The sequence below is a fragment of the Martes martes genome (assembly GCF_963455335.1).
Source record: "Martes martes genome assembly, chromosome: 8".
Taxonomy (NCBI): Eukaryota; Metazoa; Chordata; class Mammalia; order Carnivora; family Mustelidae; genus Martes; species Martes martes.
Window position 1 is genome coordinate 10,815,621 of NC_137895.1, and position 12,476 is coordinate 10,828,096.

A 12,476-nucleotide genomic window follows, 5' to 3' on the forward strand; every position below is an offset into this window, starting at 1 on the left:
GAGGAAACGGCTGGGTTCATCTACTGTCCCAGCACCTTGTAAACACCAGCCCTCCCCCATAAGTAAACACCCCTGCACAGCAGAGGCGGCCACCAGACCTGGCTGGATAGACCTGATTAGAAAGAGAACTGCCACATTCCAGAGGCTCTGCTGGTCTTGTCTCTTCTCTCTCTGCCCCTGGCTTTCCTCTGGGGCCTCCCCTGCCCAGAAACACTCTGTCCAGGTTGCTGAGGGGGGTTGATACCCTTCTCCCGCCCCAGGCTCCAGGAAGGAGGGACTGACTCCGATCTGGCCACCGTGACTGGTTTTTAGGGAGGACATGTGACCCAAGTCAGCCAATAACCCTTAATTCTGGGACTTTAGTTTTAACTGCTAAGCCAGAACGAACACTGAAGCTGCCTGGGCCATCTCTGCCAACTCTGCCGCGACTTGAAGAGAGGCTGTTTAGGAGGGAAGCTAACATAGAGGAGAAGGCTGCCGAGAGATGGGGAGACCAGATTGAGTCCTGACCTCACTGAGCACCTGGATCTAGCCGAGCCTGAAGCTGACAAATCTGAAGCCAAATCGATCCTCGATCTTTTCCATTACATGAACTGAGATTCCTTTAGCCAGGAAGCAACTGGTAGCTGGGTAGCACAGCCAAGTCCTTCATCCCCAAATCCTGCCTTCTGGTCTCTGCAGAAGGAAGGGCCCTAGAGTCAGACAGACATGGGTTCGAATCTGGTGTCCTCACAAACTATGAGACCCCTGGCCAGCTACCACTCTTGGAGTTCGGTTTTCTTTGCTGTAAACTGGGAAGGGTGCCCACTGCTTAAGGGTGTCAGGAGAAGTTAATGAGAACATAGATGGACCAGAACTAGGCCTGGTATATGGTCAGTTCTAATGGAGATGGAGATGTTTGGACAAGGACCCAGGAGGTCCAGCAGAGGATGCCCTGAACTGGGAGATTGTTCCCCTGCCTGAGCCTCAGTATCTCCACCTATAACACCAGAGGCTGGAGAGCCCTCCTTCTCCCCCTCTCCCACCTAAGCTCCCTCTCTGGGCAGCTCTCTCAGGGGAGTGGTCCCCTTCTTGGCATTTCTTGGGTACCTACCAAGGGCCAGGAGCTTGAAGTGTTTTTGTTGTTGTTTTTTAGGATTTTATTTATTTGACAGACAGAGATCACAAGTAGGCAGAGAGGCAGGCGGAGAGAGAGGAGGAAGCAGGCTCCCCACTGAGCAGAGAGCCCGATGCGGGGCTCGATCCCAGGACCCTAGGATCATGACCTGAGCTGAAGGCAGAGGCTTTAACCCAGTGAGCCACCCAGGCGCCCCGAGCTTGAAGTGTATTAACCCTGCTTCTCAGGAGAGCCACCTGAGGGCACCACCATCTGCCCACTTTGCGGACAAAGAAACTGAGGCTTACACTCAAGGTCACATAGCCATAAAGGGCAGAGCTGGCATTTGATCTCCTATCCTGAGTCCACACCCTGAGTCTCTTAGTCATTCTGCTTCAACCCTATCAGTATAGCCAGGGCAAGACATGCTCCTGTCGCCTGTCCCCCGCCTCCCATAGTGCACCCCTCTGAAGCCTTGCCCAGCTTAAAAGCATTCTGTGTCTTCAGCAGGGCCCAAGCCCCTGGACCATGATGGGGTACTCCTTCCACAAAGTGGCAGCCTTTGACTATTTGACGGTATTAAAGGTGAGTTCTTGCTTTTACACATAGGGAAGATGAGGCCCAGAGAGAAGGCAGGCAGATGCCCCCCAAACCGCACAGCACCCGGGGCTCCCGCCGCCCCCCTCCCCAGAATTTTGCAATAAAAGCCCTTGAACAGCGAGGACCAGGCTTGTGTGGCTCCCTTTGTGTGGATTCCCTTGTGTGGTTTCCCTTTTTTAATCCAGGGAAGCCTCTGGATTCATTAGCGACTGGAACGACTCAGGCACTTGGGCTAAATACCTTACATTTCTACACAAATCCCACGAGCTGGGAGCTCAGAGAGGTCAAGCCACTTACCAAATGTCGCACAACCAGAGAGTGGGGGAGCAGGGACCGGGATGAGGCTGTGACTCCAACACTCTCTTCCTCCCCCCTCCCCTCTGGGCTTGCTTCTCTTGGCTGCAGAGGAGGATAATAAACCCTTCCCAGACCTCCCAGGCAGAGTGTGAAGCTAAATTGAGGTACTAGACCCTCAAGCCCTAGGAGGAGAAAGTTACAAGCTCTGTACAAATGTAGCTCATTGTTATTAACAAAAGGCTTGAATTGGGAAAAATGCCAGAAGGAGGTGCTCAAGAAGGCTCTAGGGGGGCCGTTAGGGGGCTGAGGCAATAATGCTGGCATGTCATTAACTCATTATCTGCCAGACCAGGTGCGCCCAGCCTCCTGCCACTGGTACCACAATGAGATGACTTACCGATTCCCAAATGCCTTTGAGATTTCGGACATTTCACTAAGTGCTGGGGTTTTAAAGTTATTATTAATTCTTCTTCATCGCGACCTAAGCCACCATTTAGAACCTATGCTCTGTACCTGGCAGGGGCTCTGGCCTTTACATCTTTACAAATTGCTACTCCCAGCAGCTGGGTGACGCAGGCATCATTATCCTGGTTGAAAGAATGGTGGCTTGGAGGGGGGCGGTGGTGAGTCATTCCCCAAGGTCACAGACCGGCAAATGGGGGAGACGGGATTTGACTTGAGCTCAAACCAGCTCTCAAGGCCTCATCCTGGTTGGGGTCCCCCCCCCAACCCTTGCCCTCATGATAAACTTTCCCCTTTGAGGACCAAGGAGGGTGGTGGGCTAAGGGCAAGGTAGCTTTCAAACAGGGAGGGGCACCCAAGTCCTTCCAGACTCAGGCTTCGCCCCAGACTTGGCAGGGTGCTAAGCTGGGAGGGAAGGTTCGCACCTTCTCCTCCCCTCCTGCCAGGCTGTCACCGGGAGGCGACGGGAACTTTATTGAGCTCTGGGGCATCCTTGGTCTTGGAAATTAGCTGTCAGTTCGTTTTTGCTGCACCAGGCTCTGAAGCTCACTTCTGTGTTTACGACATGGTTGTTCCCAGCACCATGTTGCCCATAACTCCCTGGCAAACCCCTGAGGCTGTCATTCGAAGCCTCCTTCCGAGGGGCTCTGGCCCCACCTTGCCACCTGTCCCTGTCCATTCACACCCACCACCCCAGCCAGCCACTCTGGACCCTTCTCCCGTTCCTAGCCAGGTGAGGCCTGGGTTCTGGCAGTTTCCCCTTTCTGGACTGTCCTTTCTCTGTTTCCCTCTGTGAAAACTCCCATTCAACCTTCAAGGCCCAGTTCAAAAGTCACCTCCTCTGTGAAGTCTTCCAGGATGACCCCCTTCCTCTGCCCCCAGGAGAGGGACAGTAGTGTCCTCTGTGTCTCTGTAGCTATGTTCCTGTAGTTAGTACAGCATGAATACTAATTCACAGGGCTATAATTCATATATGCATCATCTTCCCACCAGACCCTGAACTTGGCCTAGGCTTGGTCTGTGGCTGATTCACCCCTGGGTGCCCCGTGCTTGGCACAGGGCCTGGTGCAGTGTGGCTGGGGTGGGGTCTGTTTGAGGAAGAGAGAGGAGGCCCGCATTCTGCTTGGCTCGCAAGCTGCCTTATGGAAGACCTCAGTTTCCCCCTCTCTGGAGGAGGGAAGGCTTTGAGCTGAGACAGATTTTTTAGCTCTGACATGCTGAGAGTCTAAGAATCTGGGATTCCAAGCAATACAGCTGCGTTGTGTGAAGCACCCTTTCTAGAAAGTGCGAATGAATGATGGGTGCCCAGGGTCCCCCAAAGGATGGGGTCTGGGAGGACCTCCTGGGTGGTCTATAGCAGACATCCTTCTTAAGAAAGGGGCCCCTTGAACGTGCCCATCTCAGGACTGACCCCTTTCATGGTGGCCCATCTCAAGAGAGATGCCAAGGTGGGGGGGGTCCATCTCAGAGGAGCCCCCTCTTGGGCTATCCATCCAGGGGTGGGCCCTTCTTGGGTGCCTGGGGACCCAAGAGGGTGCCGCACCCCTCTTACCCGCAGCTGCTCCTCGGGCAAGTCACCGCCGCCATTGATGCCGCGGTTCATGGACACGAAGCGCTCGAAGGGTGGCTTGTCCCGGACATTGGGGTTGTGGAGGCTGGTGTTGAGCATGATGATGGAGAAGGACAGGACATAGCAGGTATCTGCGAGATGGGACAGTGGTTACAGTCCTGGCCCCGGTCACTCACCCCTCCTCTGCCCTGACCTCTTCGAGGGGCCAAGCATCACCCGTCTCAACGCCCCAAGGCCCACGCTGTCCTAGCTTGGCATTCGAGGCCCGGCCTCCTCCCCACTCTTGCGGGCCTCCCTGCTCCAAACTTCAGCGGCTGAGCCCCTCCCACACCTTCCCACCCCTGCGCTTGGGCTCCCGAAGGGAGGTGGGGTGGGGCCCTGCCGGGCACGCCCTCCCCTTCCCTTTGCTACCCATTTCAACCCTCCCCTTTCAACTCCAGCTCCAGCCTCTCCCTGAGCCCTTCCAGCCCCCCTGCCCACTCTGTTCTCTGCCTCCTCGGAACCCGGAGAACACTTATTGTTGGCTACGCGGTTCAAGGCTTAGTCATGGGCTGCTTGGCCGGCTTGCCGGCACGGCGGGGCTCCTGACGCCCCAGCTGCTGTTCCATTCTTCAGACTTTCAGGGGCTAAGCATTTGGGAGGGAGGTGTTTGCTCCTCTGGGGCGTTTTGAAGCCCCGGGTCCTGAGCCAGGGCCGTCCAGCTGTGTCCCCAGTGCCCTGGTGGACCTTAGGGATGTGCCTGACCTCCTCCCCTTCTCCATCTGTGACATCGGGAGGTTTAAACCGAAGTGTCTTCATGCTCTGGAACACTGAGGATTTCACCTCTGAAAACAGCTGCACCCCGCAGAACCAACTAGTGACTGCCCGTCCCCATTACAGCCCCGTGAGGCACGTACCCTTACTAACCCCACTGCACAGAGCAGGAAACTGAGGCACAAGGGGGGCCAGTTACATGCACCGTCACAAAACGAAGCGGTTAGACTGTTAGATTCAAGTCTGGGGCTTTAAAATTCCATCCTTCCTGCAAGTATGTAGTGTGCACCCACCAGTGCTGTGGACGGGGGATTCGCTGGTGAATAAATCTGACATGCCCCCACCGTAGAATACTTAGACTAGTGGAGGTGACAGAGGACAGACTGTATCTGTATTTGATGCAGAAAGGAGAACACTGCTGACTTCAGAGAGCGGACACCAGGATCACCTGATGTTGCCCAGGTAAGGCTCAAGAAATCGAACTCGTTATTGTTGTTGCGGGAACTTCAGGTACAGAGGAGCCAGGACAAGCTTGCCGCGATGACTTCTTGTCCGCCCTGCTAGGGGCGGGATGGTCGGTTGCAGTACTGATCTTCGCTGAGATCTTTCTAGACCCCCTCACCCCTGGCTTCCTGCCCAGTGTGTTTCTTGCCACTGGCCTTTGCTCTGATGAAAACTCCTGCCTGAAAAGTCCTTTCTCCACCTTGACCTCCTGGAGAACTCTTACTCATCCTTTAAAGCCCTTTTCAGACCTCACTGCCTCTGGGAAGCCGTCCTGGATAGGCTGACTCTGCCATCGCTGCCCTCAGCCAGGGGAACTGTGCATTATTTCCTGCGTCCTCTCCCAAGGACTGGGCCCCGAGGCAGCTCTGGCCGACAAGCGCCCAGCAGAGGGCCTGGCCCAGAGTTGGCACTCAGTGAAGAAGTCTGGACTCCCAGGGCCCGGATGCTCGGGGTGGGGGGTGGAGGGGAACTTAGGGGGTGAGGCGGCCATGCGCCTGCAGTCATGGAGGGGTCCCACAGCCCCAGATCCTCTCCCACGCGGGCACCTGTGGACTGGAAGACGCCTGGGTTGCAGAGACAGTATCGGGTGGCAAACGTCTCCATCATCCTGTCGATCTTCTGGGCCTCGCCTGGCAGCCGGAAGCTCCACAGAAACTGTCTGGGGGAGGAATGGGGCTGTGGGTGGGTGGGTGGGGATGGCTGGGGACCCCGGAGAGGCTGCTCTGCCTGTCTTACCTAAGTCTTTATCCTGTAAATGGAAGTGTCTGCCCCTGTCCTTTAGGCTCAGGGGGAGATGGTTTTCTCTCAAAGTACAGGAGCAGAGTGTGTGCTCCCCTCTGCCCTTCTGGTTCCAGAACACTTTGTGGCCTCCTCCGCCTCAGCCTGGGGTGGGGGGGCTCTGTCTGCCCTGGGATCGGACAGGGGACCCCTGGGCAGGTGCATTCTCTTGGCCGGGCTTCCTGTTCTTTGAACCTAAGTCCTTCCAGAGCCTCAAACTTAGTTCCCCAAGGTCAAGGGCTGTCTGTGCTGCTCCTCTCACACCGCCCCCTGGGCCTCACCTTGGCCTGAATGCCCAGGAACTGTTCAGTAACGAATGAAAGAAGGAAGGAATGAATATTGGAGACTCCCAACCACCTACCCCACTCCCTTAAAGAGCACGGGAATCGAAGGGAAGGCCACATTGCTTGGATGGTAGTGGCTTCTTCCTTTTCTGCCTCACAAACTCCTAATCATCCTTCAAAGCCCCGATCAAATGCCCCCATTCAGGAGCCGATTTCCCAGCATTACCCAAAGCAGCAAGACTTACTAAGCCAATTCTAAGTACTTTCTGTTTACTTGTTGTAGCCCTATGAATTTGGTACTATTATTATTATACTTATTTATTTTTAAATCATTAATTAAATAATGAATTAATTTGAGAGAGAGCAAGAAAGAGAGCGAGAGAGAGCACAAGCAGGAGGGGGTGGGCAGAGGCAGAGGGAGAAGCAGACTCTCTGCTGCGCCGGGAGCCAGACACAGGTCCTGATCCCAGGACGCTGGGATCATGACCTTAGCCGAAGACAGACCCTTAATGGACTGAGCCACCTAGGTGCCCATATTATTATCATTTTTCTAAAGATTTATTTGTTTATTTGACAGAGGGAGCGAGTGGGTGGTGGGACAGAAAGTGAGAGGGAAAAAATCTCAAGCCAGTTTCCTGTTGAGGGCCGAACCTGACGTGGGGCTCCATCCCAGGACCCCGAGATCATGACCTGAGTTGACACCAAGAGTTGGATGCCCAACCAACAGCGTCACCCAGGCACCCCTAATTGGTACTATTATTATTCCCATTTTGTAGAAGAAACTTAGGCACAGAGACTTGCCCTGGGGGTGAGTGGCAGAGCTGGGATACAAACCGGGCAGTCTGGTTCCAGAGTTTCATATAGATGACAGAGGGAGTACCTACTATGCTGTATTAATAAAACAAATGAAACACTAATCTCAAAGGTAGCGGGGATGGCAGAAGTAATGGTAACAGTCATCATGATATTGAAATACAGCTGTAATAATGTAATGTGTGAGCATGAGGAGTCGTGGAGGCACAGGAAGGTGATCAGAGGCATCAGAGACCAAGGGCAAGGCTGTGTTTGTGCCATTAGTGTGGCTCCTGGACCCCCTCCCCGCCCCCCAGGCTGGGCTACCCCCGGGGGCTGAGCCCCACTCTTCGGACCACTCACCTGAGGGCCTGCACGAGGTTAAGGTTGGCAAACTCGTGGCAGTCCACGAAGGCCTGGAGGACCTGCAGGTTGAAGGGATCCCTGGAGAGGGCAGGAAGGAGGGCACACGCACTTGGGAACTTGTGGGCATCCACCTCCCAGAGGGGGTTGAGGCGGGGGAGGGAGAGGAGGGGACCCGCGTCCTTCCGGATCCAGCCACCTTCTGCTCTGCTCACCTCTGTCTAAGCCCACATCATCCCCCCCCACATCCCCTCCGGTGTTTGCCTGGGAGGGGAGTTCTGGCTTCAGAGCAGCCTGCCCTGGGTCAAGTCCTTCCTCTGTCATTTCCTGCCTGGATGACCCTACTTAAGCCACTGGACCTTCCCAAGCCCCCGTGTCCCCATCTGTAAAATAGAGAGAACCATGCCTACTCCTATTTCTTCCCTCTTCCCAGCTCAAAACTGGAAGCTCTGCCCTTTCTGCCATCTGCATCCTCTGCTCTCTTAGGAGAAGGAACGTGTTCACCGGGGAATCTGGGAGAAGCATTGCTGGTCTAGCTCCCCGCTTGTCACTTACAGCCCACCTGCCACCCCCAACAGCCAGAGGGGTCTCTTCTCACCACTCCTCTGCCCTGAACCCTCCCACGGAGCTCTGCCTTGTCACCTCCTACTTCTTTTCTCCCTTGGTCTCTTCTAATGTCACCAGCCTGCTTGAACATGCTTCTGCCCCAGGACCTTGGCACGTGCTGTTCCCTTTGTCTGGAATGCTCCTCCCCCAGATGTCTTCACTGCTCAACCCCTTTAAGTGTCAAGCATCAATTTCTCCATGAGACACTTCCTCCACAAGACTTTTGCCATCCACAATATCTGACGTCACAGCCTTTGACCCGTGGTTCTCAGTGGTTCTCATCTCCTGTCCCTGCTTTATTTGCATTCCAAAGAACTTACAATTTTCTAACATATTTTACGTATTTTGGGATCTGTCTTTTGCGCTAGAATGTATCTCCCTAAGGACAGGATTTTTGTTTGTCTTGTTCACTAGGCTAAATCCAGCAGTTTGACACTGCCTGGCACACGGTAAATACTAAAAAATATCTATTTATTGAACAAATAAGTGAATGAAGGAAGGAAGGAACCCAGGCTTGGGTTCAGAAGTTGGGGAGAAGTGATCAGTTAGCCCTTTCAAGCCCAAAAGTCATGACTTCCCTAACATAATTCACTCCCTCATTTACCTGCCCACATACGCACACACCTATGCACACCTGCACACCCACACTCCCTATCTCCCTAAGTCCATACCCCACCTTACCTCTCTCCCAGGTAGGTGCCAATAGCTGTCTTGTTGAGGCCCTCGCCTTTGTACAGGAACTGGGCGATGTCCTGGACGTTGGGGGTCAGCAATTTGTGCTCAATGAGATACTGGATGCCCTGTGGGGGGTACACAGAACCATGATCAGCCCCGACACAGTTGTCAGCCGGAGAGGAGGAAGGGAAGGGGATGGCCTGTGACCAGACTGCAAGACAGGTGGTGGGGCATTGGGGCCTGGCATTCTGATGTAGGCACAGACTGTCCTGCGAAGCTCTGTCCTTCCTTAAGAGAAGCTGCCTTTATCAGGTGGTGAGTCTGCCATCACCGGAGGCATACAAAGAGAGATAGCATTCCTGCAATGAACCAGGTTCACGCCATGGGCTCCTCAGGTTCCCTTCAGTCTGAACTCTTGGATTATAGGCTTCAATGATTCTATGAATTTATAACTTTAAGATTCCATGATTCAGACTTTCCTTTTGTCCCCTTAAAACTCATTTATTTAAAAATAGTGTTTCAGGGGCGCCTGGGTGGCTCAGTGGGTTAAAGCCTCTGCCTTCGGCTCAGGTCATGATCCCAGGGTCCTGGGATCGAGCCCCGCATCGGGCTCTCTGCTCAGCGGGGAGCCTGCTTCTCCCTCTCTCTCTGCCTGCCTCTCTGCCTACTCGTGATCTCTGTCTGTCAAATAAATAAATAAATAAATAATCTTAAAAAAATATAAAAAAAAAAATAAAAATAGTGTTTCATTTTTTTTCTCACAAGTAATTTATGTTCATTGTATAAAAATTAGAAAAAACCAGCTAAATCAAAAGAAGAGGAAATTGCCAAGTCCCAGCACTCAGAGGGAGACACTGTCCATTGTGGTGCCTTTCCTTCCCTTTCTACATGAAACTGCTTTTTCTGATCTGACGATGTCACACACACCTCTTCCCCCACCCCCCAGCACTCAGAATTCGTCCTTCTAATTTGGGGAGTTTGAAGGGTCTGTCTCTGGTTTTCCGGGAGGGCTCCTTCCTGTCCCTGTTCCTGTCGGGGAAGAGTTTGCTGGAAGATGGGGGGTCAGGCTGCGGGGAGGTTCTCACTGACCGGCAGAGGGTCATGGGACTCCCTCGGGGGTCCCTCCCTGTGCTCTGGTGGGAGGATGAATTAGTGCACTTGTGTGCACGTGTACGTCTGTGTGTGTGTGTGTGTGTGTGTGTGTGTGTGTGTGTCCCGTGTGGATGGGGCTGGGGTCCAATTCCTGTGGCTGCAGGAGGTGCATGGGTGTGTAACACTGTGAGCCTGTGTCCCTGTGATGGGATAGAGCAGCCTTCTCAGGGTGAGCGGGAAATTTCCAGGGACGCCTGGGCTGCCTGACCCCACCTCCGTCTGTCAGCCTGTGGCTTCCTCCCGCCTTTGTTCAAGCAGGAAGGGAACCCGCTGCCACCTAGCTGGGTGAGAGGTGGGGCTGGGGTTGCTAGGAGGTTGGGCGGAGGGGTGGGGGATGGGGGGGAAGGGGCGAGAGCGTGGCCGGTCCCTGAGCCCTGGGTTTCTCCGTGCCAGTGCCCCCAGACGGAGAGGCTGGAAGACACTTCTGGAGACTGAGCCCCGAGATCTAAGGGCCCCACTGTCTCACAAAGGAGGAAGCAGCAGAGTCCAGGCCCGTGGACCTCACGCAAGGTCCCCACATCCTCCGCCACGGCTCCCCCCTCATGCTATGCTGTGGGGTGACAGACCCCTTCAGCCTCGATGGGCCGTGGGATGTTGGGCAAGGTGCTGAGCTCTGCTGGGCCTGCTTCCTCCTCTGTACGGTGAGTAATTGTCAGTTGAGGGGAACAAAAGGACATTGTGAAGGTGTCTGGCATACAGCACCCCTGGCCCCGTGACCACCTGAGCCCCCCACAAATGCCTACCTTCACGGGGTCCATGTTGAACTTCTTACGCCCGATGCATAGCTCCTTCTCTTTCTGGGCCAACCGGCTGTAGACACAAGGATGTCAGCGGGACCACCCTGGGCCCCCAGGGCCGTCCCTCCAAGCCCCAAGGATGCTTTGCTCACTAGAGCCAATATTTCCCAAGAGCCTCCAGTGAGGTTCTCACACTCTGCCTGGAGTCACCTGGGAGAGCGTGAGAAACACAGGGTCTGGGCCCCTTCCAGACCTGCTAAAGGAGGTTCTTCTGATGGGCCCAGCATCAGCATTTTAACCAGCTCTGGAGCCATGGCCTTGAGAGCCCAGAGTTGCTCCAGGGAGAGCGTTGGTGGCGGGGTGGGGGTGGGGTACTGTGATCAAAGTGGGGGCAGGACAGCAGGGAGGCTGGAGGTGAGGGCACAGGCTCCTGGTGCAAATCCCACCACTGTTTTGTTGGCTGAGCCACAGAAGCTGAATCACTTTATCTCTCTGGGACTCAGTTTTCTCATCTGTAAAATGGGGATGACACCATCACCTGCCTCCCAGCACTGTGGAGAGGGGGAAATGTTCAAAATAGCTCAGTGGTAGGTGCTCTGTGAATGGGATGCTATTGTTGGAGCTGGAACAGGGCGCCTGGAGACCCAGGGTAGACGCGTATGTGCCCATGCTTGCCCGTGTGACTTGTGTGTGGGGCTAGAATGGTGACTAGAGGCATCAGAGACCAAGGGGTGGCGGGGGGAGGGTGAGGATTTCCTGGGACACAGATGTCGGTGTCCCTGCCTGAGGCCCTAGGGGATTTTGTAGGGACCAACACTCTCAATCATGAGCAGTGGGGGTGGGGGTAGAATGGGCAGAGGGAGAGGGACAGGGAGACGCAAACTCCCTACTGAGCAGGGAGCCTCAAACTGGGGCTCAATCCCTGGATTCTGGGATCATGTCCTGAGCTGAAGGCAGACGCTAAACAGACTGAGCCACCCAGGCGCCCTGGAACCAAGATTCTTATTCACCACAAGTGGCGAAACTGAGGCCCAGGGAGGGGCAGGGACCAGCCCCAGGTCACAAAGCCAGTGGGGGTCTTCCCATAGGAGGTGCGGGTGGATGACACCCTGTGGGAGGGGTGAGGTGGGCCAGCCTTGGCCTTGCCCTGGTCAGGCTCTTGTACTTGTGAGGTCCTTGGTTCCTGGTCCTCCTCCTTGGGGCTGAACTCTCCTTCTCCCGGCCCATCCCATGATGCTCCTGGCCAGCGAATGATCAGGGGCTGGGTCAGGGTAGGTTGGGGAGACTTTGGTGGAGGGGGCTGAGGGTAGGGGTGTCTCTCAAGAGAGGTCTGTTGGAAGTAAGGACCAGACCACACCACACGATGGAGTCTAGGGTCCTCCCTGTTCCTATCTCACCTCCACTGCTGCTTCCTCCAGGCAGACCCCCTGATTTCACAAGGACCTCAGACCCAGGCATGGCCCCTGCTCCCTCATGCTCATTCCTGGGGTGTGACATCCTTGGGAAGCCACCCCGGCAGCTTCTCAGTGTCCCCTGGCCCGGCCCCTCACCTCTCCTCCGCGGTCTCGAAGCAGTCAATCTGGGCAAACACATCTGCGATCTCATCTTTCAGCTTCTGGAGGGTGGTAGGGGGTGTGACAGGGTGCAAAGTCAGGGACGGAGGCTGGGATGGAAAAAGATTCCTGAACCCCCTCCTTCCACAACCACTTTCACCCCTGGGTGTGACCCCTGACTCCGCTGAGCCGCCACTGAGGGTCCCGACCCCTGACCAGATCCCTTTCCCAGATGCTTCTTATCCTCACAATCCC

General features: G+C 55.0%; 1 protein-coding gene across 1 annotated transcript in view; it reads right to left on the reverse strand.

Moving 5' to 3' along the window:
- CYTH4 (cytohesin 4) overlaps positions 1–12,476 on the reverse strand; it is a 30,050-nt gene that overhangs the window by 7,468 nt on the left and 10,106 nt on the right. Inside the window, exons 3-8 of the mRNA XM_080811624.1 lie at positions 12,219–12,283; positions 10,675–10,741; positions 8,786–8,904; positions 7,499–7,579; positions 5,828–5,940; positions 4,008–4,156 (exon numbers count right to left, since the gene is read on the reverse strand). Coding sequence (XP_080667750.1) covers positions 4,008–4,156; positions 5,828–5,940; positions 7,499–7,579; positions 8,786–8,904; positions 10,675–10,741; positions 12,219–12,283 — 594 coding nt within the window. The remainder of the gene's footprint in view (positions 1–4,007; positions 4,157–5,827; positions 5,941–7,498; positions 7,580–8,785; positions 8,905–10,674; positions 10,742–12,218; positions 12,284–12,476) is intronic.